The sequence below is a fragment of the Simochromis diagramma genome, unplaced genomic scaffold (genome assembly GCF_900408965.1).
Source record: "Simochromis diagramma unplaced genomic scaffold, fSimDia1.1 OVJJ01000216.1, whole genome shotgun sequence".
In the NCBI taxonomy this organism is placed as follows: Eukaryota; Metazoa; Chordata; class Actinopteri; order Cichliformes; family Cichlidae; genus Simochromis; species Simochromis diagramma.
Window position 1 is genome coordinate 2,571,310 of NW_024386883.1, and position 26,650 is coordinate 2,597,959.

Consider the following 26,650-nt stretch of genomic DNA (forward strand, 5'->3'; position numbering starts at 1 on the left):
AAAGCTGCTTAGCCCCTCAGTTGCTATGGCAACCAGGGAGGGCAGCCAGACAAAAATGAGCCAAAGGGGAGGGGCTTTTGAGGGAGAAATAGAGGAGAAAGGGCTGGATGGGAAAGACAGACGGAGGGAGGGATACGGACAAGTGATAAAGAAACACTGAGAGCAGAGGAGGTAGCGCAAGGCTACACACGGAGAAAAAGGTCTGGATATAAATGCTCCATCACTGGCTGGGGAATAAAATCTGCAGCAGCTGACAGGAGGATACAACAACAAAAGGGGGACGCAGAGAGAAGATGGACGTACAAACGGAGAACATGGACCCCCCACCTTGTGAATCGCAGCCAAGTGGAAAAATCAGAAAAGGATTCAAGCTGTTTGGCAAACGCAAGCCAGGTAACATCTTTTCTATTCGAAGCAAAGGAGATGGAAACAACAAGTCACCTGTTCACAGGAGCAAAACACTAGATGGATTATCAGAGAGTCCTGCGCCAGATTCTGAGCAGGAGCCGGACAAGGAAAAGGGACAGGAGGTGAGCGAGGCAGAGAAGGAGCAGGCAGAGGAGGAGCAACTCGGCGAAGATGGCGTTCTGGCTGCCGCCCCTGCTCGCAACTCCGTTTCTTCAGCCAGCTCAGCCAAGTCTCTCAGCTTCCTGTCACTGCTGAGGGGTGGCAGGAGGGGAGTGGGGGACCGCCGAGTCCACACCGTGTCCCAGCCAGTGGGTCGCCAGCGTCGTGGGCTGAAGGGTCTCTTTGGAAATGTTAAGTTCAAATCGAAAGATAAAGAGGAGAAGGAGGAACTCCCTCCTAGTCCGCTCCTCATGTCATCCCGTGCCAACAGTGTTGAAATCATCAAAGAGGACCTCACCCTCACACCCAAATCCCAGCCTCGCTCTCTGGACAGCCCTGAAACAGAGAGGCGTGAGCACGTCAAGAGTGCAACAACTCTGGACAGTGCAACCCCATCCCCACCAGAGACCGCAACTTCCCAGGTAACAACAAGCAGTGTGAGTAAAACTCATGAAAATGTAGTGCCGTCGCCCACCCTTGAGCCACCACTGGTGCCCGGGGACACCAGCCTGAGCTCGTTGCTTGCGGACATCTCGTCTCTCCTGACTTTTGACTCCATCACAGGGGGTGGGGACATCATGGCTGATGTGGAAGCAGAGTGGGGGAAAGCGAGCAGTGCTATCAGCGCTGTGGTGACTGAGGTCACGCCAACATCCACATCTCCCTTCTCCAAACCCACTATCTCCTTTCCGCTGAGTCCCACAAAAGTCAGCACTGCTTCCACAGCAAAACCTTCTCATGTAGCCGTCCCCACTGCCACTTCACCCCAACCCTTTACTGCACTGTCGAAGACAACTACAACCTCTTCTCCCATTTCCAAGCCAAGCACCACCCCCACCACAACTTTCACCAAATCTTCCACTCTGACAACTCCCTCAGTCAAACTGAGCTCAGACTCTACTCCAGCCTCTGAGCCTTCTGTCAGCGCTAAAACCATCACAGCTCTGGCGCCAACTACAACAAAACCCTCAGCGTTTCCTGTAACTTCAACAAACCTTTCAGCTCCAACGTCTTCCTTTGTGATTACAAGTAAATCTACAGTGATGTCCATCTCTACAGCAACCACAGCTCCTCCAAACACCCCAGCCTCTGTAGTAAAGGCTCCCTCAGTTAGTCCAGTTCTTACCTCTACAGCTAGCAAACTGGCTTCACAGACTGTACTGCCTCCTCAAACTACTACTTCTGTAAGTAAACCCAGTCTTGTAGCTACTTCACCCCCCGTCTCCACCAAACCCTCATCAATAACCCACAGCCCACCCATCCCTGTTGCTATCTCCCAGCCTCCCCCTGCTAAGTCAAATTCAATTAGCACTTCCTGCAAACCTTCTCTAATCTCAGTTACAGTAGACTCTAAAACCCCAGTGACAGTATCACCAGCCTGCACAGTTACAACAAAACCATCTTCTCCTGACCCGGGTACTCTCTCTAAAACAGCAGCTCCCACATCAGCTGCAACCTCAGCCTCTGCATCTGGGGCCCTTTTCAAGCCTACACTCACCTCTACCATCACAGAACAAAATAAAAGCCCTCCCTCACATGTAACTGCTCCTGATATCTGTCCTCCCACAGCTAAAACCCAACCCAGCCCTGCATCTATAACAACTCCAGCTTCAGTTTCTTCAGCTAAGCTTCCTCCTGCGACTAAACCCACCTCTGCCTCGGTCTTGTTAGATAAAACGCCCCCTACTCTCACACCAATCCCAGCACTTGCTACTCATGCAGCAGTTTCTACAGCATCTACTGCTCTGGGTCATATTCCAGTTTCTTTATCTAAAGATCAACCTGCTCCTGCTCAACCGCAAATTTCCCAATCTAAAACCCCTTCTGCCCCTGTTCAAGTCCCAGTTTCTATCTATAAAGATCAGCCAGCTCCAGCTCAAAAGGAGCCTGCTCAATCTAAAGCCCCTCCTGCCCCTGTTGAGGTTCCACTTTCTGTCTGTAAAGATCAGCCTGCTCCAGCTCAGATGGAGGCTCCTCAATCTAAAACCCCTCCTGCCCCAGCTCAGCCCCCAGTTACTGTATATAAAGATCTGCCCGCTCCAGCTCAAAAAGTCCCTCAATCCAAACCCCCTCCCACCTCTGTTCAAATCCCAGCATCTGCAAGTAAAGATCCATCTGCTCCAGCCCAACAGGAGGTTTTTCAATCAAAACCCCCACCTGCCCTGGCTAAAATCCCAGTTTCTGTATCTACTGACTCTCCTGCCCCAATTTCTGTAGCCAAACCACTTTCTACTTCTGGTCAGATTCCAGTTTCTCAGCCAAAAGCCCACCCTGTACCTCCTGGTGCTCCTTGCCCTGTCACTTCTCTTCCTCCTACCCCTAAACCTCAGCCAAGTGAAGCTCCAGCCTCTGCTAAGTCTAGTGGAAGTGGACTAGCAACAGTGGATAGCCAATTGGCTAGTCCAAATGGCACAAATGGGGAGGGTGTGCAGACTGCACCGTGTAAAACCGAAGAACCACATAAGGAGTCGCGAACAAGCCTCCAAGAGCCCCCCAGAGAAAAGAGAACACAAGCCAAAGCATCAGGGCTGAGCAAAATCCCTGTCGTAGGAGGAAGCAGAGTGGGCAGGCTACCTGTCCGGGACAGCCAGCAACATGCTGATGAGGAATCAAACAGAAATCCGCCCACACCCGTGCTAGAAGAAGAAAGACCCCATTTTAACTCACATGATGCAGGAAACAAAGATAAAATCAGTGCTGCAGAAGCCACCTCAAAACACACCCAGGAGGACAGTCAGCACCCCCAACACCAGAAAGTTCTCACCAGTTCAGCGCGTGATTCAAAGATCCCCGTGAAGCACGGTGCACAGACTCACACTGCCTCCCAAGTCCCTCAGACTAAAGAACCCCCTCGCACTAAGATACCCGTGTCCAAGGTTCCTGTCCGCAGAGCTGGTACTAAACCTGCAGCCACAGGTGGCAGCGCCCAGATAAGGAAATAAGACAGTGGATTGAATCAGTCAACTGCAGATTACTGCTCTGACTGCAACTTTTTTCCAACATCACGATTTTTTAAACTTTGCATTCTATACTGTAAATCCTGGCTGGTCTTTCTGTCATCTCTTGGCTTCACTACTTCATAAGCAACAAGAACAGAGTCAAGGAAACTGACAGCACTCAAGCACAAAACATCCCCGTGGGCAGCTGAAGCAACAAGCCCGGCTCTTTGGTGCTGAGCCACCCTAGACATGCACTCAGGAAAGGTTCGGGGTCACACCTGAACACAAAGCAGCATCGGTAACAAAGGATGAGCGAGATAAAAGGTCATAGGAACACAGTCTGTCTCTCTCTCTCTCTCTCTCACACACACACACACACCCTTTCACACAACATGGGCGAGTGCCTTTTTGAGGGTGCTTTTCCTACAGACTGTCAGAATTTTTTCAGTCTTTTCTACAGTACTTTTAACTTTTGTTACTCCCACTTTTTGTAGGAACCTTCAAGTCTTTTTTGTCTTTCTTTTCAGCAAGTCTCTTTGATAATAACCAATCCCTTTACCTTTTATTTATGCCAGGAGATGAACCGCAGGAGCTCTATAGATAAATGCAACAACCAAATTTTACATTCCACACCTTTCTCTGGATGTATGTAGCAGAAAAAAAACATGCCATGAAGTTTTTGCACAATATGTTGAACTGTACAGCGCCCGTGTGTCCACCTGCTCATATGTAACATACTCAGATCTCACTGTGAACTATGGGAGGGGCTGTGGTTTGAAAGAGTGGAAATTACTCCTCGCAATGAAATTGACAGGGGAGAGCAGCCATTAAAAATGGCATTGTGGACAGAAAGGATGGTGGGATGAGATCTCCAGCTCATGAACTGGCACATCTTTATTCCTGTCCCAGTTATACTCGGATGAGAACAGCATCTCTGTGTAGAGACTCATCTATGTTGTCCTGTTTCCTATTTAATCAATAAAACAATATGAGTACCTAACATGTGGGATCTGTTTAAGTTGTGAACTGCACACCGTTTTTCATACTGTTGTAGTTTTAACACGGGGAGATACGAACACATGCCTGCAAATAACTCGGATTATACGGAAGGAACGTGTAAATCTGAAATATAAGTAAAGGCTAAGAATCAGAGCAAAGAGAGGGAGTAATATTATATATTTTCCCTGACTGATCTTCACCATCTTACTGCAGCCAAGTCTCAGCTTGTCCTCACAGACACATCATTCCAGCATCATCCACACTCCAAGCTCACTGACCTGAATAGTGAGCACATGAATGCCAGCTGAGCCAGGCCAATCAGCTGCGAGGGAAAACGCTTAACATGCATAGCCTACCTTATTATCAAAGGGAAAAGGGTCTGGGAATGTGTGTCATTGCTATTCTTAGTGTAAAAACATACCTAATGGACATGCTGAATGATTCCACTCTGACTGAGTCGATGATTTGCTTTGGAGTTTAATATCACTGCTGATAATTTTATTACCAAAAAAAAAGGAGGAATGAGCAACAAAGATCATTTATTAATGTTGCACGGAGACAGAAAATGCAAGAAAAATTTGACTGGTTAATAGCAGATGAAGTTAAAACCCCAGGTTAAGGATGGGAAACTGATCTGAGTCATGGGATGATGTTAAGAGGACTGTTGCGTTACGAAGAGGGAGCAAAGGCTGAATGTTCTTTTGATTTACAAAATGAGGATTGCAGAGGTGACACAAAAAGACCTCTGTTTGATTTTGAAAGCCAGAGGGCGCAGGCCGAGAAGAGAAAAACACGAGGATTGCACCACATCAGGTGTCGATGCAGGCTATCCAGGGCAACACGTCTCCCTGAGAAAGGAACAGTTGCTCCCTAAGGCCCTGATCCAACACATGTTTGCTTCCTGGCATAACACCTGCACACTGAGATTTAAACACTCAAATAAATGTCTGTAGATTTATAATCACGTCTGTCTGAGGAGGTATTGAGTTGCAGGCTCGCACTGTGAGACAAGGTAATAACGACATTATGCTCTCCATCACTGGAAAACACTGGTGAGATCCTGTGTACGTGAACGCTGCTTTGTGTCAGCATCCATTCACATGATTATCCAGCAGTCTGGATTTCATACTGTAAGTGAGAAAGATAACAGCCGAGAGCACCGCGCAACAACGGTGTGTGTGTGTGTTAGTGGAAAATACTTTTATGCTATGTTGTATGATCTGTCGCCGCAGTGTTTATACAGATTGTTTTGTCTGTTTCCGTGCACACAGTCTCGCTATCTCTGAAGACAGGCCCCCCCGCCTCAATTATTTAACACAAACTACAGCAGCCATAATGCACTGAGGCCAACCTGGCTTTCTGTGGCGTGTCTGTGTTTGTGTGTCTGTTTCTGCCTCTGGAGAGGCTACGTGCCTCTTTAGAACCTAATTTAGCATGCTTCATTCTTTGTTTCCATGCCAACCCCACTAGGTCAACCAATAAAAGGCTGTGGTATTGGAAGGCGGGGTTTCAAACATGAGTGCGTTAATGAGCACATGAACAGCACATAAGACCAGTTATTAGATGCTATAAGGTTTAAAATTGAATTACACTAAGTTATTTAGTGGAATATAATATTTTATATCCTATAATAATAATAATTTTTTTTTAGCACCAAAAAAAATTTATGGCACAATTCCTGAACTTTAAGTGACATTCTGGAGGCATTAGCAGTATATCTGCAACAGCTGTGTTGTGTTCCAATATTATCTTCTCATATTTGTTCCTTTATGTATTTATTTACAGGTGCTAATTGCAATACACACGTTTCATTTGTTTGCCTTTTCTAAATCTCCTTTGTATTTGAAAACCATTCACTTTTTTGGTTTCTTATCAGTTTGGTTCACATGCTCATTACTGTGTAAGCTGCATGTACTGTAGCGACACCACATTAAGAAACAATATACCTTTAACAATACGACTCATGATCAGAATTATTTATTTATCACACACGTTGAGTATAAAAATCTGTAGCATAGAGTTACTGTTTATAAACAAAAATATAAAATATGAAGTGTATTCATAAAAATATATATATGTATATATAAATGCAGTAATTTCGGGGGTTTCAAGGCTTATGTTTCACACAGTGCACAACAGCACAAGGATGAGATGTTTACCTGGCAAACGCCTCTGGTCACAGAGAGGCATCAACCAAAAAAGCAACAACTTCACCTGCAACACTGTCAGCTCTGCAGCCTGATCTGCACTCTACAGTGAGCCCTGCAGTCTGTAACCCGACAGCTCGTCACCTGGTGTGACAGTGATCTTTGATTATCAAACACAGCCAGAGAATACGTCAAATATTAAACACATTAAAAAAACCTGTCATTTGTTTTAGCACGATAAACTAGGCTTTACAAGTAAACAGATTAGATTAAACATGTAGATTATTAAAGCTTTCAATAATTACTCATATATACTAAGTGACATTGGCCAGAGCAGATTACGTCATTCCAGTCTGAGGGCTCGCTGAGGACCTCTGCTGGTGAAAATGCAGATGTGAAAGGTGTGAGGAACGTGGGTGATGCAGCACATACAGCATCACCGCTGCACGACATGGCTTCATTCACGTCAGGCCTGCAGCCACAGCTACAGACAGAGGAATCTAACTGCACTGTGGTCATTTTCTGCCTCTAGGAGTCAAATATTTGCCTAAAATTGCTAATAACTTAAAACAATAAAGTCACAAAGTGCCTACGATAATCCTTCACAAATTTAATTTGCATGTGTGAAGAAAAATGGTTTGTTCGTTTAAATGGAAGTGACCCACACGTAAGCATAAGTGAGCTTACGCTGGCAGCAGCATTCAAACTGACTGACTTTAAAATGCAGTATGCTAATAATTGAATATTAGTGACGATATCGAAGTAATACATCAGAGTCGACATTCAGAGGAAAAAAATTTCAGTCTGACTAAAGGCGGAGTGCAACCAGACTGCAGGTGGAAGAAAGCAAGAGGTGGCCACAGTTTACAGGAAGCTGTTGGACAGCCATACATCTGTAGTGAAGCAGCATTAGGGTGTACCGCAGTTTAGACGGGTAGCTGATTAAACAGGAAGAGCGTACTGCGGAAAGAAAAACTGGAAAATGCAACAGCTACAGTTTTAAGTGCTGAAAGAAGTAAACAGCTTGATTATGAAACTTTCATGCCACTTCTTTTGATCTACTTATACAAGATTACATTACAAAGTCTGTATTTGAGCAGAAGTTATGCTCAAGCTCATTTGTAGACAACTTCAAGTGTAAACTGAAGCTTAAATTTTTTTAGGTAACCTAGCAAACAATAATTGTAGCTCTGTTAGACCATGAAGTGCATGTGTCCTTCAGCACCGGTTACAATAACATCCATCCAGATACGCATGGCTTCAGGGGACGGAGCCACCATGTAGTACACCCGATCGTGGGTCTTCACACTGAAGGTCAGCGAGGGGTTGGGGCTCTTGTGTGTGGAAGTGAATGTCATTTTTGAGAAAAAAGTCAAATAATACAGAGTAAAGGAGAGGGGGAGGAGAAAAAAAGGACAAACAGGTGTCAATACTATACAATGCCACGTGGTAAAATGCCACGGATACACAAACACACGCATGTAAACGGACTCACTTTGTGTGCATTCTTTAAATGGTCATAGTACACCTCCTCTATGGCTTGGAAGTAAATGACGCCTTTCATCTTGGTCTCGTGTTTGTCTGCAGCCGGGAGTATAAACAGAACTGCTGTGTCAAAGTATCCTAGCGTAGCTCAAAGTTACAGCCATTGCTGCAGCAACTTTGTCGCACCAAAAAAGCTGCACATCAAAGTAGAGACCTAAAAGAAAGATACTCACCTGCATAGTAAGTGAGTGTCCTGCGATTGTGGTCAAAGACAAACCAGCGCTTCTTCCACGTCTTGATCTTTCCTCCCATTTTGACGAGGAACCCGCGACAGGTTTTGTCAGTGATGGCCAGATGGAAGCAGGCATCTGGGTTGTGTCCGGCTGCTTCAATGTGGCCGTGAAGATCAAAGTCGTCTTTTCTTACTGGGTGGTATCTTGTCAACAGTCGGGACTGCGATAAAATTAGATGAAAGTAGACATTTTACTCGTCTTTATCTGAAATGTAGTTACACGAAGCTAATGTGAACTACAGATTGGATTTCAACATCTTCTCGTGAGTTTTTGTGAATACCTGTGATCTCTGCTTCTCTCTGAGCTTCACCTCTCTCTCCACAAGCTTCTGTCTCCTGCTTGTTTCCTCCTGCAGCCGTTTCTCCAGTTCCTCTCTTCTTCTCCTCTCCTCCTCCAGAGCCTGCCTGCGTATCTCCATCTCCCGCTCCTGCACATATAAGTAAATTACATTTATAATAAAATGCACACATCCGACATGCAAGGTTACAATTTAGGTTAGATTTGGCTCAGTACTCGATGCTCGAGGAGTCTCAGCTTCTCGGCCTGGGCCTCGCGGAGCAAACGCTCCATCTCTTCAATCTTTGCCATATTGGAGGTACTGGCACTGATAATAAATGGAAAATACAAGCTGTCAGTAACAAATAGAACTATCAAAGAAAGAAGAAACTTCCTTTGATGTGTAGCTCATCGTGTTTCCTGTCTCTAACCTTGAGATGTTGTCTGGGGAGCAGGCAGAGAAGCTGGTTTCCAGGCTGTCAGAGCTGTCCACGCTGATGGTGTCTGACGTCTGGCTGTTGTCCGGGTAAGAGAAAGAGTCCAGGAAGACGTTGGGCTCAGAGACCAACCTGTTGCAAAAATCACTCTGTCTTTGCCTGTCTTCATTTACATGTGCGTGGCTGTTGCCTGCTGACAGAAGAAAATATTAAAATAACAAACTGAAAATACCATCAGGACACATGTTTGTTAACAGACAAAATCACATCCAAAGAGCTGCAATGCATTAACTACATGGCCAAACAGGATTAGCTCTTATAAAAACAGAGTAATCAGAGTAAAAATAGGCAATTGCACAGGTTACCTGGTGGTAACCTAACAAATGTGGTCTGACTCAGACTGCCTGTAATCATTCTCAGACAGTTTGGCAAAGGCTTGCAAATAATTGCTGTCTAATTTGTAAATGCAGACAGATTGCCAGCACGTTGCAATCAATCTAAGTCAGTCTGTGCTGATGAGTGCAGCTCGTCTGTGACGTATCGTTGCAGTATTGCACTTGGCTCAACTCGTTGTATTCTGGTTATATTCCTATATAAAAGCAAGCTTGCTGAGCTCCTGAGTCCTTTTATAGTTAACCTGTCCCCATCACTACTTGTAGATGAGTTTATGAATTTCTTTTTCAAATCTATGAGGTTCTGGCAGAATGTAGGTAGTAAGTGTAACATATTTACAATTTTTGATGTGCCATAACTGCCAACTCGACCCCATTCAAAGGCAAACTGAGAGCAGACAGACTGCATCTTATGATTATTTTATCACTGCCTTGATGCAAAAAATTGCAAAAATGCTGTAATTTCGGTTTTTTCATTAAAGATATTTGCATTTGTTTCTTGATTTGAAACAAACAAAGCTAAAAATCCCAATTTTCTTTCTTGTATAATGTAGCGTTTCTGTTCTGTGTTTTTTTTAACATCAGTTTTAGACTAAATGTATCTTGCTTTGTGCAGTGACACAGATTTTCAAAGGACCACAGCATTTCCTGACCTCACAGTCATACAGCCCCAGGAGCAGAGCCGATCTACTACTACAACTACTACCAAGAGGTTGACACAGATGAGACGGGACAGTGTGACTCACTCTTGGGCAAGCGGCGAAGGTTCACCTCCCGAGGGGAGAAGCAGAAGCCTTGTGGGATGACACTGCCACAGCTTGAGCTTTGGGACAAAGGAAGGTGAGGCTGAGAAGGGAAACAAGAGCACACGTGCTGTTTAGGACTGCATTGTATAGCTGCATATCTCAGATTTCTGTAAAGTTATTTATTTCATATTCTGTATAGTTTTTCACATTTATATCCTGTTCATATCCTGTACATAGCTTGTACTCACTACAGCCTGTACATACTTATAGTTATAGAATATTCACAACATACTTCATACCGTGTACATTATAACATACCATAATAGACCCATTTCTGTAATATACTTACATATCTATATTATTGCTAATATATATTGTAATATATTTATATCACTAAAGCACTTCTGGATGGATGCAAACTGCATTTCGTTGCCCTGTACCTGTGCATGTGCAATGACAATAAAGTTGAATTCTATTCTATTCTATTCATTCTTCAACATTTACAGAAATGCAAACTTCTCTCATGTATACTTCATGAGCTGGATGGATGTTGCAACCCAGACTGAAACTGAGAATTCCTGTTTGGGTGGATCATTCTCAAGGGATAAACAAATAACTAGGGCAAAGCATCTGCAGGCCAGAATCTCCATGAGCACAATCATTTTGAAAGTACCGCTGCAAATGTTTTAAAAAGTCGACACGCTAAGTGCTCTTTAACATAGCAGACTGAGGGAGCAAGCATTAACTTCCAGTTTGAGCCAACCTTTTCCGTCTGCTCAGATTTTCTGAAAAAACCTAAAGACCTTTGGAGGAAGCGTGCGTCCGAGGGATCTGCCATAAGTGGTGAGCAGCTGCTGGCTCCTTTTATGAGGTTGACTGTCATTTGGATGTGATGAATTTTCCTTGCTGCTTCTTCGTCTTTCCTTCAGAGTGTGCAAGTGCTGCACAGAAATCAGAGCAATGAAAAGGAGAAATAGGATTTTTAATATTAAAAGCTGCACTGTTTGTGCCACTGACTCCTACCTCTTTGAAGGCCACAGGATTGTTAGCGAAGGTCTGCCCCTCAGACAGCTCTGCATACTTTCCTTCCAAAGACACCAATTTCTCTCTCTCCTGCAGACATGAGGCACTCTTTAAGTAAATAAAACCGAAGGCTGTGTTTACAATTGTAACATTCAGAGAATTTTCAAACCTTCTGAAGCATGACGAGCAAATTGTTCTTCTCTCTCTGGAAATTCTCCCGTTCCTGCTGAGCCTGTAAAGTAATCTGAGATGACTGTTTCTTGAGCGTCATGAGTCTTTCCTGTGAGAAATAAGGAGCGCAGCATTAGTACACATTACATATGTCAGCGTTCACAAAGCGCGAGGCAGAAGAACGCGGTAAAAATAAAAAGCAATGCAGAGATATTGAGAAAGTAAGGCAGAAAATTCTAATAAAGGCAGTTCAGTTTCTGGGATATACTACACCCTCTTTATAAGCAAATATCTTTACCCAGTTCCTGTGCCCTTTCTGGGTTTTGATACTCAATAAAAAAAAGTGTTCAGTTGGCCTTCAGCATTGCATGCTTACCATTGATGGTTTCCTGCAATTAGTTCATGCTTTGTGCTGCAAATCTCATAATTTTGAAGCTTTATTTTCATGCAAAACCTGCAGTAAGATTAATGACAACAGACCACAGTGTAGTAAATTCAACAAAAATACAGAAAAAAAAGCGAATTTACAATCATCACTAAAAAAACGTGTTTGCTTTTTACCTTCCATTGTGTAAAAATGCACTTTTTAAAGTCACTATTCATTATGTGTATATAATATCTGTAACAGAGTCCCTCTAGAAAAATAATATAAAATGGTTTTTTTTAAAGAAGCCGTGCTATTTGATAGTGTCCATATTCCTGTGTAGGCCACACAGGAATATGGACACTTGTTAGGATTAATTCTGCCACAGTGCTCCAAAAGGCCCCCAGTTATTAAAGTTACTGAAGAAAAATACAGGTTAGGGTGTTACGATGTCGGGTGAGTTATACATGCACCACATGCAGCATGCACACTTCTATAACTTCACATGTTGTACCTTGCGGGTGACAGTAAGGCGCTGACAGTCTGCGATCTCTCGCAGCAGCTCTTGGCCCTGATTCTCTTTTTCCTCGTCCTGCTTAATTTCTCTCTCCAGCTTCTGAAACTCCAAGTCCTCCAAACTTTTTGACTGCTCCTCAGTCTCCTGAGGAGCAACCAGGAAACATAAAAATTCAAACCATGTGAAAGAGTAAAACTTTGGGTAAACTGCCTTAACAGAAATCTATGAATATACAAAGTATAGTTGTTGTTTTTTAGCTCAGTTTACTGAAATCCTAATTAGTGGAATACTAGAAAAATACTTCTCAGATTTCATAACAAACCTAACCCTAGGAAATAATTCACTGCATTTCTTGTCATTTTTACCTGTGACTTCTCAGTGTGGTTCATTTTCTCAACATTGTGAATTTTTCCCTTGAGCTGCTCCAGAAGCTCCTTATCCCTCTGCAGCTGGGCCATCTCCGACTCTTGTTCTCCTTCCAGCAGAGCACACTCCACCTCCATCTGCAAGAAGTAGCAACGCAAGGGTGACAATGTCCCTTTGGACTCATTTTTGGACTAGTGCACTGAATAGGACATTCGCAGGATTTCAGCATGATGCTCGCTTCATCAGTTTTTAATCTGTGGAGCCTGAGTTAACTTACAACTTTATTATTTCTAATCAGCAATGATTACTCTTCCATTGATACTTTCCAATGAGCTTTTCTTAATAACACCTAGTTTTAAATGTAGAAAAGCCCACAGCAGGGTGTTTTCCATCTCTATCTGTGACCCTGACCATCCAGCAGTTATAAAGTCACCAGTTTTTAATTCTCACTGAGTCTCACAAACACCTAACACTTTTATTTAAGATTCATTTACCTGCTTGTATAGAATTAAAACATGTGTCCTTCCAACTAAAAGTACCCTGCAGTCGACCTCCATGGATATATCCCGTATTGTCATGCTGCTCCATCAACACTCCAGCAATTAAATAGAGTAAGGAGTATTATATGTGCACATGTCTTCGTCTGAAAGGTTCTTTCATCTCCAGAAAAGCGGATTAGCTAAATATTTTAAAATGAAGAACGAACTATTCGTGTTTGTGCTGCACTGTGCCGTCTACCTCTCGAAGAGACTCCTCCATCTGGTTGTCCAGGTCTTTGATCTTCTGCTCGAGCTCTTCTATGTTATTCAAAACTTGGATTCTTTCTTCCTCTATGTGCGTTACTTCCTGTTTCAGCTGCACGCTCTCCAAAGCCTGTAACGACATCAGGAACGCAGATAAATGCACGGCTCTCCAGGAGGCTGCGCATTGTGTAAGTACAAATATACAAACAAAGGTCCCCGATCAAATGGAAAAAGAGACTTTATGCAATTACACAAAAAACAACAGCTCTCTTTTTGCTGTGTAAATTATGCTGATATACTTTGCCTCCGTGCAGAATCAGGTTTTATTGAATTAGATGACAGCAGCTGCTGTTTTAACTCATCCAAGCTGGATCAGTGACAGCAGGGATTCTTTTCCGCTGGCCGTAATGGAAATCTCTATCAGTGCACTTCACCACCACTCGTGCTAAAGCACTCCCACATACTGCACCATCGACCACCACCCTGCAAACACTCATTCACAGTCATATGTAGGTGTATTCGAGACATCCTGTAATATCAGTAATATCAGGTATTCTTCCCTTAAGGACCCATGTTGATTTTTTTCTCTGGACAGATGCTCATGTGAACAACAGCTCTAGTTTTCCAGATGGGTTGTGAGTGCTCTCTGCACACAAAGCTCAGAGGAATGCAGGAGATGGCAGAGAGGGTATTTGGAGTCTGTAAACCTCTGTCACGACTGACACATAGCAGAAAATAATAGCATCAACTTGGAAACCTAATTTTATAACCGTGTGTTTACATGACAGCTGGATCTGCTACATTACCTGGGTTAATTATAATTACATTTTTTTGGAACATCTTCCATCCATTTATCCTCAGCAGAAAGTTCAAAACATCTGGAAAAACGCATGGCTCTGCCACACATATACACTAGCATTCTTCCAATCACACAACTGCACAGAGCTGCGCACACACACTCACACACACACACATATGCGCATGCTAATGCTCTGTGGGATAAAGTCATTTCCTGTCTCTCCCCCCCAACAATTTGAATGACTGAAACAAAACTAGGACTTCTTCATTAAAACCAGACACAACCCTAGGTTGTTGCTGCTCGAGAGTGGAAAAGAAACTGGCCTAGAAGCGGTGGTCTGGCTGGGAGCCTAAACTCCAGTATTTGATATATTTGATTTCTTTTATATTTGTACCTTAAACATGTTCATCTGGTTATTAGTTTGCAACACATCTATAAAATAGTAGTGAGAGAAAACACCAAAGCTGTGAGAGGATTGTGCGTAACTGTGATTTCTATGTTTATGTCTGAACAACCCACATAAACATAAACTGAAACTATCAGCACACAGTTACAGTAGTTATAATAGAATGCCTAATAGTTGTTATAATTATCCTTCCTTAAAGTTTGGGGGACTGCACACATCATTTTTTAAAGCTCTGACACAATTTTGTCATGCAGTACTGTGCATGTTGGTCTTGATCCACTTACTTATTTCTATATACGTTGCTAGTAAAATGGGAAATAGGTGCAGAAATGTCTGCAAACATACGGCATATAGAAATATAGTACAGACATAAGGCAAAAACAGAGGAAAAGTTCTCCACGCTTCTTGAAGGACATTCAAAGCTCAGAGTTCAGTGTTCAAAGTTGAGAAACCCTGGAGAACTATTCAAAACAGCTCGAGACAACTTTAAATATTACAAGCGAGTCTGACTCTGTGGAAGCGAAACATAAAGAAATGGGTGGCAGCTCAAAACTTTGACCCACCCCTCATTTCTTTATGTACTCTTTCAACAGAGTTCAAATACAAATATTTGGTATCTCTAGAAAACTTTAAAACAAGGTTTTAAATGAAGTTTGGAGGAAATGTGGGATGGGAAAACTTGGATTGAAAAAAAAGCACTCTGATATATAAACGGACAAAGATAAACAAGCAATCAGGAGTCAGATTAACTGCATTCCACAGAAGTGGTGTGTTCGCTCCTCAGTCACTGTGAAAGTCATCCAGGAAGTAACCAGGGTAAAGATAAATAGCTTTAGGGTCCTTGTCCAAATGTACCACTCATTATTACAATCGACAACCTGCAAGAACTTGTTAGTTTATTCTGTTAGTATAAAGTAATACAATTTTTCTCTTTTCACCAAGTGACAAATTTTTAAAGCAAGTGATCAATTTTCATAACAGGTAAATATAGTGAATGGTAAATGGACTGGTTCTTATATAGCACTTTTCTACTCTTCAGCACTCAAAGCGCTTTACACAACTTGTGCATTCACACAAGCACATTGTTCTAAGTGCTTTCTAAGTAACATTCACACTCCGATGGATGCATCGGAGAGCAATTTGGGGTTAATATCTTGCCCAAGGATATTTGGCATGCAGACTAGGGGAAACCAGGAATCGAACCACCAACCTTCCGATCAGTAGATGACCTGCTCTACCGCCTGAGCTACAGCCACCCAGTGTGCTCTAAAATTAAGCCGAAGGGAGAGGAGGGAGGGAGAGCTCTCTCACCTTTCATTGTGTAGTTACAGTTACTGAGAAGATGAGCTTTTAAGTTCAAATGTACCAGGGGCATGAAGGAGTCTTCCAACTGGTTAAAAAGGCCTTTTGCCAACCAACAGTGCTACTTTAGGTTCTGAAGCTATTTCTAATAAACCTTCAGTAAGCTACAGGCTTAGCAACAAAGTTAGCAAAGAAGTAGCGTTAGCAAGTAACAGATGAACATGTAGTTCAATATAAATATTCACATATTTAGGAGATGAGATGCCAAAAAAGATGCACTTTTAAACTTTTAAAAATTCATCAAGAGACCAGAAAAATACCCTAAATTTAGCTCCCTCTATGCTTGATAGATAACTGTTTGCTAACTTGTTAGCTAAAAGCCTTAACTCCAAAGGCTAGTTGTGGAGTAACACCAGGAAGCACGCTTAAAAGTAATGGAGATTCAAAGAAAAAAACTTACCAAATTTACCAAATTACAGCAGTAAATTTGCAAGAAACATCTCTCTGACATTCAAGTCCTAGATTTATGAGAAAAATAAATTACCTTACTGCCAAGGTGGGAAATTCATTTTCCCAAACTGGGATTGCTGTGGGGGGCTACATCAATAAACTTATAAAGAGATCAAATTAATACTTAGCAGAACTGAGTCCAGCTTATTGGTGCGGCAGCCACAAGAGTTTCAGTTTCTCATGAGGCCCGATGGGAAAATACAAGTTCCCAGCCCTGCTTCACAACCTCATTAATATTTACCACTGGGAAACAGTGAAATCTGCTTACACTTAGTGTGTAAGTGTAGCAGAAGTAGACAAAAGCTATAACTACACCTGAATCAATATAGTTTTTCAGAATATTCATGCAGCGTCTCATTAAAGTGTGGATATGATGCTGACTGCAAATTAGAGTTTGGATGTTCATCCACTGTAGGCAATGTGACATTAACTTTATATCATTGTGGGGTAACCCCCACAGTTTGTATGACTTCATACAACCAAAAAACAAAGGAAGTCTTTTCTTATTTATGTAAATTTCTCCTTAGAAAATTCCAGTAGTTTTTCTCTCAGACTCTTCCGACCTCCTGACTACTAGAAGGACAAAACTGTACCACTGAACTCCATCATACATGTTACAAACTACAAGATACTTCAAGAATAATAATAATGAAAACTGCACAACAACAAGTAGATTTATTCTTTCTGAATACTTCAGTTGATACCATCATTTTCTAGATTATATTATTTCTTTTTCCTAAACTTGTGCTTATAAAAGAGAACGGGTTCTTTGGACTTACTTTGGCTCTGTGATGCATAGAAGGCGAGGGTGCACTGCTGTTGAGACTGATAGCAGGTGAGTGGGATCTGGCCTCTCTATAGCCGCTCTGCTGACGCTGGCTGGCCTGCTGCTCCTCAGAGAGTTGGAAGTCTCTGGCTTTGGCTCCAAAGCAGCTCTCTTGAGCTGTGCTGCTCGGAGAGTCGGAGAACACTGAGTCATCGTCCGACACCTGCAGCTTCTCCAGCTCCTTATTGATCTTCTGCAGGTCAGAAACAGCTGATCCCGCTGGCTCTCTCGCTACCTGTCCCAACTCAGTGCACAGGTTTAAGATGGTCTCTAGACGCTGGCATTCCTGCAGATAATTGATTGATATTTGGTTAAAATTATTCTAGGAAAATATTGAACTGATTACATTTTCAGACAGGTGTATGAATAAATTGTTAAAGTGAAATAAAAGTGCACAAATTTGGGTAAAAAGAACTCACTAATCTCTGCACTTTCTGCTCCCTGAGTCGCTCATCTCTCTGATGCTGGTGGTAGTCTTTGAGCTCCTCTTTGCCATTCAGAGAGGTGATGCTGCCCACCCGTTGTCCCGGACTCAAACCACTCTTCCCAAAGGACAACCTCCTCTCTCCGATGCCCAGATCTAACCCCTGTCCCATCAATCTCTACTCCCATAGAGCTCAGAGAGGCCAGGCTAGCCCTCCTGGGTGTGCTGGGCATGCTGGCTGGTACTGTCACATCTGGAGGCTGCTCCAGAGAGGAGAGACTGCGCCGGTTTCCTGCAGAGACCACTCGGTGGGAACCTACTGAGTGGCGTAACGGCAGTGACAGTGCAGGTGGATCTGCTGCATTGTGAAGCCGTGGCAGAGAACGGCTGTGCATACCCAGGCTGTTGAGGGAGCCCGTGGAGTATTTCCTCTGACGGGAGTCTCCTGAAGCTTTGCCCTGTGAGTAGAGCCTGCGGGTCATTCTGGGGCTGGATGGCATACTGGCTGCTCCGCTTTTGACCCTGGGAGAACGTGGTATGGACTCCCCATAAGGGGAGACCATAGAGCTTCCATTTGAGAGAAGCAAGCTGTCTTGGGATTGGTGGCGAGCCTGGGAGTGACGGAGCAAGCCATTAGAGCTTAGCTGGCGATCACCTTGGCGAGGTGACGGCGGCACGCTGTTGCTGGTCATGTAAGAGATGTTTCTAGCGGCAGAAGGGGGACGCTCTGTGTTACTGAGGATCGACAGCGGCCTGGTGGGCTGGGTTCCTACAGATGTACTCAAGTACTTGCGGCTGCACTCTGCTGCCCTCAGACTAGCCTCCAGAGCGCTCTTCCTGCGCTGCAGCGTCTCCATGAGTTCCTGTAGCTCGGCTTTCGAGCGGGAGCCCCTCAGCATCGTGCCAGCCACTGAGCCGCCACTGCTGTGCTCAATCTTCACACAGTCTGCAAAAAAGTGAAAATTGAGAGACCATGAAAGCCAGTCTATTTTTGGCCTACATAAAGCAGTCAAGTTAGTTTAAGTACTTCAATACAATAAACAGCAGCTCAGCTTAAAAGAAGGGCTATCACATATGTGCTGAGTAAGTGGGGGGTAGAGAAACCAGCAAAGAATGTACTCTCATACAGTTCTGAGCCCAATACAAACACTGGCTCAATCAGTGGTTAAGTTTCTTCTAAAAATGGAAGAATGCTGGTGGACCAAGACCAGCCAGAATACATCATAGTCTCGGCAGCAAGAGGACACCCAAAATATCTGTGCCAGGGGGGTGGTTCTTGAGTCATGGGTGACCGGACATTGAATATACAAAATATTAGGGAGTTTGTTTGAGATGAAAGAATGTTCATAACTCCTGCAAAATGAAATAAATAGTGAAGTGCACTGCTTCTCGTGTGAGCTCTCCCTGCATGAATAGCTGCAGTATGACTGCGCTCTTTAGACTCAAATAAAATTCTCAGCATTTTTTCCAGCAGATCAGTGTCTAAATTATAGTCCAGACGTCTGCTCCACAATGCACATTTACTCAGATATCATTTTAAGTGAAACCCAGAAGCTTTGAGGATGGACTGGAAAGATACGGAGCTGCTCCAGGAAAGCTAACCAAATACTCATAGTCCACTTTATTGTGATTCAGCCGACTCTGTTCTCTCTGTAAAGGTGGAAACATATTCCATTCAAATGGCATGTAATAAATATTAAATGTAATTGTATGATGTCATTTCCTGTTAGTGTCGCTTCTGAATAATGTAATTGTAGTAATCAGTAATATGATACAGTTGTTGTTTTACCTGAGCTGTAGCCCAGTGTGGCGACAGCACTCCTTTGGGGAAGCATGCTCTTCATCACATTGATTTAGCTTTGTCCTGTGCATGAAAGGAGAGGCAATCAATATACATCAATGAAAAACCTAAAAAAATAAAAAACAGGAATTTACTATAAACCAGATTCTTCCTTGTGTTAGATACTTTGCATATTTTTTTATGGCTTTTACTGCTGTTTATTTATCTAAATTGTTTTTTGAGTAAGTTTCCAGTTTTGGAGATGTTGGCTATAGAAATGTTTTTTGGTGTTCACATAAGAAATCAGGACCCAGCTACTCAAAAAGCTCAAGAAACTTTACTGTAAACAATATCATGTAAACAATATCATGATGGTAACAGATTGTTACTATCAGGCTTAAATGAGAGCGAGGTGTCCATCATCCATCGGCCAGTCCTCCTAGAAAATTGGTCAAACTTTAATGATGATTTATTTGTCCTGATATGAGGGTTTGTGTAACCAATGACAACAAAACTTACCACTTTCTTTATGGACTTCTTAAATTACTTAACCTGTGACTTTCCACTGAGCATGAACCAGATGAGCTACTGAATCATGGAGACTTTCTTTTTTTTTTCTTTCTGCCACCCACATCTATCTATTAAAAGGAAAGCTTGGCTGAATGGCTAATGTGCAACACGACACCTTATCGTGCTTTCTTCTGCTGAGTAATATGGACGGTGGCTGTATTTTGGTAAAAGAGAAAATAGTTCCTGCTTGCAAAATGTGTGTGAATTTTTTATTTATTTAATTTTTTTTTTCCCCCTTGGCCTGATAGCAACTGATAACTCCAAAATTTACCAGCTAAAGCAATAACTGAGCTCCACAGGTTGAAATTATTTACATTTTTTAAGGTTGGAGGGACTGTATCTTTAATATTTCACGTAAAAAATACAAATTCCACAGAATAAGTCACCACTCTGCTAACTTATCCTTCAAAATGCCACAAAATAAGGACGTGTAAAAACTTTCCTAAAGACTTGAGTATTAAAACAGGTCTAGAGGAAAGTTTTTATGTCTGGCCCTCTGTCACCAATAAAAACCAAATCTGAAAAGCAGTGCCCTGCGTCTTAATCAGTGTTTCAGCCACAGACTCATGACCAGTCAATCACACACAGTTTGAAGTCCAGACTCACTTCATGCTGAATGCACAAAATCAAAAAAAAAAAAAAAAATTTGATGGATTATAGGTTTTGGCATGTCTTTGAAAAAACATTTAATTGGCTAACTAATGAGTAGATTGGATAATTATATAAACATAATCACACAGCCCTCAATCTCATGCTTTTCCAGTGGGGTGGAGTGGGGGATAAAGATGTGCGCTCTCCTCTGAGGAAAAGAAAAAGGAAGGCAAAAATAAAATATGTTAAATAAAAGAAAGAAATCCATCTTCAAATCCCCTCGCTCCAGGTCATAACTCACAAAGATCACAGAAAAGTAAGGATGTTATTGGTTCTGGTGATACTATCGAGGGATTTTAAAGAGTCAGACGTTTCCTGTATCCACACGCACAGACACAGAGTGAGACAGAGATGGCTGATCCAAGATTTTCTGCTCCTGCTGTCTGGAGGAAGAGGGAGAGTGAGCCTACAGGAAACAGGGTATCCTTTTACACAGTGACACAATCAATCAGTATGAGTTCATTCTCCAGACCTAAAAGAAAAACTGTCTCGTGTCAAGAGCATGAGTTTTTACTGCATTACTCGGGCTGCAGGCCAGCAGGGAGGTGCAGATCATAAACACACAAGGAGATGTAAACAGTTTGAGGAATGACCACTGATAAGCTGGCTTTCATCTAATGTGTGGCAACAAGGAAAGGAATACTTTCACACTGCTTTTTAAGGCCCTAACGTGCTGAAATTGCCGTCGCCTTATGCCTCAGTCATTTTTATTCCCATGCAAGGGAAAAAAGTGAAGGGAAATCCCATGCAGTTAACAATTAGTTTAATTTTCATCTAATTAGAGGGTCTACAAAGAGCCAGAATATAACGTAGAATATGTGTTTTAACATATAGGAAATCTTCAAAGTTTTCTGACCAGCAAACCAAAGCATTAACTTTGAGGTTAAGGTAATATAAAAAGAAGATTTGATTGTATTTTTTATTTTTTGCTATGATAAAAAAAAAATCACTAAAATGTCCTGATTTCACAGCGCACTGTACCTACAGGGATTGTGGTGAGTAGTCTGGAAACTTGCTGATAACCACTGCTGTTTTTGTCATCTACTTTCTTTGAATAGCTGCAGCATTTTCTGGCAACGTTAAGTTAATAAAGATAAACTTTTTTTTTTTTAGCCTACAAGAGTTATTTTTCTTTACACGTCTATTTATTCCAAGCATGTAAAAGCACAGACGCAGACAGATGTACAACAAACAGAAACAACGCGCAACCTTAAGTCTGACACAGCCGCCTGACTTTCCAGGAGCATCACTCTTTGTACCGACCAGCCAGTTTGGCATCTGCTGAAGCGAAATTTGAAGGAAAAGAAAAGAAAAGCGACTGACCTTTGCTTTCTGTCCCCGTTACATACTTATAGGATCTTTTAGTGATGAAGCTGAAGTCCACTCAATCCCTCTCTCTCTCTGTCTAAAACAGCACACTAAAGTCTTTCCATGACAAAGGACCAGGCTGGAGACCCTCTCCCCTCCCACCCTCAACTCTCCGCTGAGATCCTCCTCCACAGGAGAGAGGGAGAGGTGGGGGGTGGGGGGGGGGGGGGGGGGGAGTGTGTGTTTACTTTCGAGCATCAGACGCGGTTGCTGCCCCTCTCTGGTTAGATAGAGAATTGCTGATGAGCAAGGAGGGATGACAGAAGTGACTCTAGCTGTTTCTGACCTCTGACCTGATTATTAATATCATGTTTTCATTATTCCATCGTGGACATCGTGGAGTGAATTACTGCAAGGCTGCGTTTGTCACGTGATGGTGCTGATTCTCCACTTTCAAAGTAAAACTAATTAAATGTCCTGCCAGTGGTCTCTGGCCTTCTGCTTACAGAAAATTAGACATTAGGTTTTCAGACAGAGGAGGTTTTTCATAGTGTGCGTTTTCCAGAAAAGAAAAGAGTTACAAAGAAAAAAAAATGTTGACTCCTAGATTGTTGTTTCAGCAGTATGTGGAGGCGGGAGGAGGCCCCATTGCTATGTTTGAAATGGGGCCAACCTCACTCCCCCTTCCCAACTAACTGTGCAGGCAAAGGGTGAAAAACCCATTCTGCAACACAGAGCATACCTACTGATTTAATTGCTGTTTGTATAATCTCATTCCTGGTGGAGGGAAACACTTCCATACATTTTATCTTGGTATTCAATGAGAAAATGTAGGCTACAGAGTGAAGCAGCAGTTTCAGGGACCCGAATGAATGAAATGGTCGTTGTTTTTTTTCAAAAAGAAATCCCCTAAAACTCACTGAAAACCATCCCGAACCATCATGCATAAAAACTCCGGTTACATCATAGGGAGGGGGTTGTGAGTGTAGCGCAGCCGGGACGAGATGATTACTTCCAGATACTGTGGCGGGGTCTTTGTCTTAAAAGTGCACACGCACACTCGCAAGTCTGTCTGCCTCTTTCTCTCTCCCTCTCTCGTGCATTCTTTAAAGTTTCAGGAAAGTGCAATGACACATGTAAATCTTTAAAGGGGCCTCATTAAAACAAAAAAAAAACTTTCAAGTTTATTACTAACAAAGAAATGTTATTGTCATAGAGCAATGGAATGACAAGGCACTTCCTGTCCAAAAGAAAGGTATGATTTAAAGTAACCACACAAAGATTTCCATCAGGCTCTGTGTGTATACATGTGTGTGCGTAAGAATTTTTTCTTTTTTACTATAGACTGAACTCGTGCATGAAGGCATTCTGTGGAGTCTAAGCTGTGGAAAAAGTAGGGAAGAAGTTGGTGTCAGATTGTGGGAGTGGATGTATGATCATCTCTGGTGATTTTTGGGAGGTCTGAGTCATAACGTGAAAAAGTCTCACATGTTTCGGTGAATAAGAAGCAGCGATTTGATTCACTTAAGCTTGGTTTCTTAGGAAATATCCCTCAGCCCTATTGATCTTTTATTTTGTTCCAATTTCACAAATATATAAAGAAAACAACAACAAATGTTTATAGAAAAGTTCATTCTAGTTGCCTATTCTCTACAAACCCCATATCTTGGATATCTAATGCTGTAGTAAATAAATAAATCTGTCATTTGGCCTGCTGGCAAACCCCCAGCCTGCCATCTCAACCATCACACACTTTGACATGCTAAAACTGCACAATGTAGATTTACTCAGAGGAGTTTGTGTAACCGCTAATGAAAAAATGAAACCCTCCCACAACCACTCTGTGGAGTGACCCGAGTAAAGTTAATCTGAGCAGCAGGATGTGGGCCCTAAAGTGACCCACATCACAGCTGTTTGGGTTGCTTATCTAGATGGAAAACGTCCATTTAATTCGAAAATTGGTTTAAGGTCCGATTGAAACCGCAAAACAAGACGCCCGTCTTTGTTGTGCCACCAAGCTTATAATTAAGTGGCTGTGGTGTAATGAAGGCGGGTTGTCCAGACGTCTTTAGGCAGTGTGACATTGTACAATGCAAACAATTAAATCATGTCCATGTTCATATTGCAATACGACCATAACACAAACCAAGCTCAAGTCCACCGTCTGCACAGACACAGAATTCTGTTGGTCTCGTAAATAACCAGTATATTTAATATTTGTATACAACCCTGAGTCCAAACTTCAGGATGATTTTCAAAACTCACAAAACTGTATTTGAGTCCCAATCAAACATAGAAAACATCAAATGTTTAAACTTAGGAAATGCACCATTTTAAGAAACAATGTTATTTTGAAAAGCATCCACTCTTCTTTTATCAACAGCGTTGGATCTTCTATGTTGTATTTTACTCAATGCTAAATGTTTCCAGCTGGTGAAAGATTTTGACTGCTTGTATGCCAGTTCAGCACCAGAAATCATCTGGACGGGAGCATATTTTCTAAAACCTGTACATACCTTTCGGCATTGATGATGGCTTTCCAGCACCTGCCAGTTTCACAGGCATTAATCTGCCTCCATACGTCACAGATGCAGGAACTGAATACTGATCGCAAGACAGATTGTCTCTCTTGTCTTAGCCCAGAGAACACTGCGTCCATGTTTGCAAAAATGAATTTAAATTTTCGTTTTCAGCTGACCACCGACCAGCTCTCCACCTTAGTCTATTTTAGTTGAGCTTTGACCGAGTTCACATATTTGCATGATAGAGCTTTTTCCTGCATTTGTGGATGGCATGGTAAACTGTGTTTACACAGCATCCCAACTTTTTTGGACATGGAGCTTGTATGTTTTGGTGATGTGATATGTAGAATAAATCAAAAGCCAGACAAAGGTGAGCCCAGTATAGGCACTTTGTTTTATTTTAAAGCCAAAGGGGAAAAAAGCACAAACTCAAAGTTCAATCATAGTTTAGACAGCATGATTCAGGTACTATATGAAGATGATAATATGACCAGACACATGCTGAATTTTACCAGTTTGATCTGGATCACCTTTCTGTGTGTGTGTGTGTGTGTGTGTGTGTGTGTGTGTTGCTCCACCACTTGATGCTCATTGATTTCCAAACACTAACATGGATCACAGTTGGTAAATGCACTTTTATGGTATACAAAGTACAGGCTTAGTATTTTCAAATCCATCCCTCTGCAGGTTACTGGGTTGTAGCCCATCACTCCCGTCCAAAGGTGTTTCTTCTTCATCTTCTTCTTCTTTAGTGTCTGGCAGTGAAGTCACACTAGAGTCTTCATCTACATTTGGCACACTCCTTAAAAGTTCATCCTGCGCATCCGATTGCGCTGGTTCTCTGTTACGATCAGCACCATCGTGTCGGATTATGCATGAAGCAGCAGTGTTCAGACCTTTGTGATGTCCAGCTTCAACAGGGTCTGTTCCATTACACCTATGTGAGTCTGTTCTGCTCTCCATTGCTGTATCAGGAACGGGAAATAACGCATCAGAAACGCTTGACCGCTACCAATTTCTAATGTTAGTTGATAAGCTATATCAAACCTTTTTTGTGTTGTTTTGTGTAATATTGTGTAGAATTTAACCAACAGACATAAAGATCAGAGATCAGCGATCAAAGAGCAGTTTTTGAATACTTTTCTTTTCTCCCTGGAAGTCGTAATTCTACCACCGTCTTTTCTCTTTATCTTCATTTGTTCGTTTTGTATCACTCTCATACTGTCAGTGGAATCATTCACATAAAAACTGAGATGAAAATCCAGTGAAGTTTTACTTGTAAACAGCTTTTACCGATAAAAAGCATTTAGCTTTTTTTTCCTAATGTAAACAAACAACCATGAGAAATAAAAATAATTAACAGGCTTAACAGAATTATGACAGTGTTGGACATACGAACTTTAATAATTACATAACTCACGTACCTTTTTGCCTTACACACTGAGGGAGAGCTACAATAACAGTGATCAGGACAAAAGCTGCAGAAGCCACTGTGCACCACCAGGACCTCTGCACACTGTGTTCATCCAAACCTGCAATGCACATTTCTTTTAGAGAACAGTTTTTTTTTCTTTAATTGAGAAATAATATAAAAGAAAACTCACTTATTGATGCTACAGTGATGTTTACTCTGGTCTGAATGATGTGTCTGCTCTGCAGGCCTGAGAAGCTGCAGGTGTAAGTCCCAGAGTGTTCTTCACTTTGTGGTTTGAAAAGCACAAGAGATCCATCCCCAAGAAGAAGCAGGTCCTGGTCCAGCTCTGCTTCGCCTTCCCACAGGTTAAAGCTGTGTCTGGTTCTGTGGTCATATCTCAAGATAACTATGGGGTCGTTGGATGAGTCAAAGGTCCAGGTGAGGGAAAAATTCTGGAGACTGTGAGGAGCGATGCATGGGATGGACAGAGCGTAACCCTCTTCCTGTGTTATATCCTCTGAAAAATAGTTTGCACACATTTGTTTTTAGCACATTTAAGTCATAAATAATCCTGTTCATGAAATCTGTATTAGTATGGAACCAAACTGCACCTTGGTTTTTCCGAGAGGCAGTCCAAATCTGGGTTTTGTCAGCTGATATGACTGAGCAAAAG

General features: G+C 42.3%; 2 protein-coding genes across 3 annotated transcripts; one reads left to right on the forward strand and one right to left on the reverse strand.

Annotated features, from left to right (window-relative positions):
• si:ch211-244c8.4 (mucin-2) lies at positions 1 to 4,506 on the forward strand. The gene has a single exon (XM_040032990.1). The coding sequence runs from the start codon at positions 294 to 296 to the stop codon at positions 3,507 to 3,509; it is 3,216 nt and encodes a 1,071-aa protein (XP_039888924.1). The 5' UTR covers positions 1 to 293; the 3' UTR covers positions 3,510 to 4,506.
• A 521-nt stretch (positions 4,507 to 5,027) lies between these two features.
• On the reverse strand, positions 5,028 to 22,199 carry phldb2a (pleckstrin homology-like domain, family B, member 2a). 2 transcript variants are annotated; one of them, XM_040032992.1, is made up of 17 exons: positions 22,057 to 22,199; positions 19,522 to 19,596; positions 17,728 to 18,678; positions 17,262 to 17,594; positions 13,461 to 13,595; positions 12,722 to 12,859; positions 12,354 to 12,500; positions 11,474 to 11,584; positions 11,305 to 11,394; positions 11,085 to 11,222; positions 10,282 to 10,381; positions 9,138 to 9,333; positions 8,944 to 9,034; positions 8,711 to 8,857; positions 8,371 to 8,590; positions 8,148 to 8,233; positions 5,028 to 7,986 (listed from the first exon to the last, which is right to left on the reverse strand). In XM_040032992.1, the coding sequence occupies exons 3-17, from the start codon at positions 17,902 to 17,904 to the stop codon at positions 7,846 to 7,848; spliced, it is 2,250 nt and encodes a 749-aa protein (XP_039888926.1). In that variant the 5' UTR covers positions 17,905 to 18,678; positions 19,522 to 19,596; positions 22,057 to 22,199; the 3' UTR covers positions 5,028 to 7,845. The 2 variants fall into 2 exon arrangements, with proteins under 2 accessions (XP_039888926.1, XP_039888925.1); XM_040032991.1 differs by having other exon boundaries at positions 9,138 to 9,336.
• Between the last annotated feature and the right edge of the window lie 4,451 nt (positions 22,200 to 26,650).

Coding starts and splice junctions, on each gene's coding strand:
- si:ch211-244c8.4 (XM_040032990.1), top strand. CDS start 294: ATGGACGTACAAACGGAGAACATGGACCCCCCACCTTGTGAATCGCAG.
- phldb2a (XM_040032991.1), bottom strand. CDS start 17,904: ATGGGACAGGGGTTAGATCTGGGCATCGGAGAGAGGAGGTTGTCCTTT. Junction 11,585..12,353: donor GCCTTACTGTCACCCGCAAG/GTACAACATGTG, acceptor TATTTCTCACAG/GAAAGACTCATGACGCTCAA. Junction 8,858..8,943: donor TGAGACTCCTCGAGCATCGA/GTACTGAGCCAA, acceptor TTATATGTGCAG/GAGCGGGAGATGGAGATACG.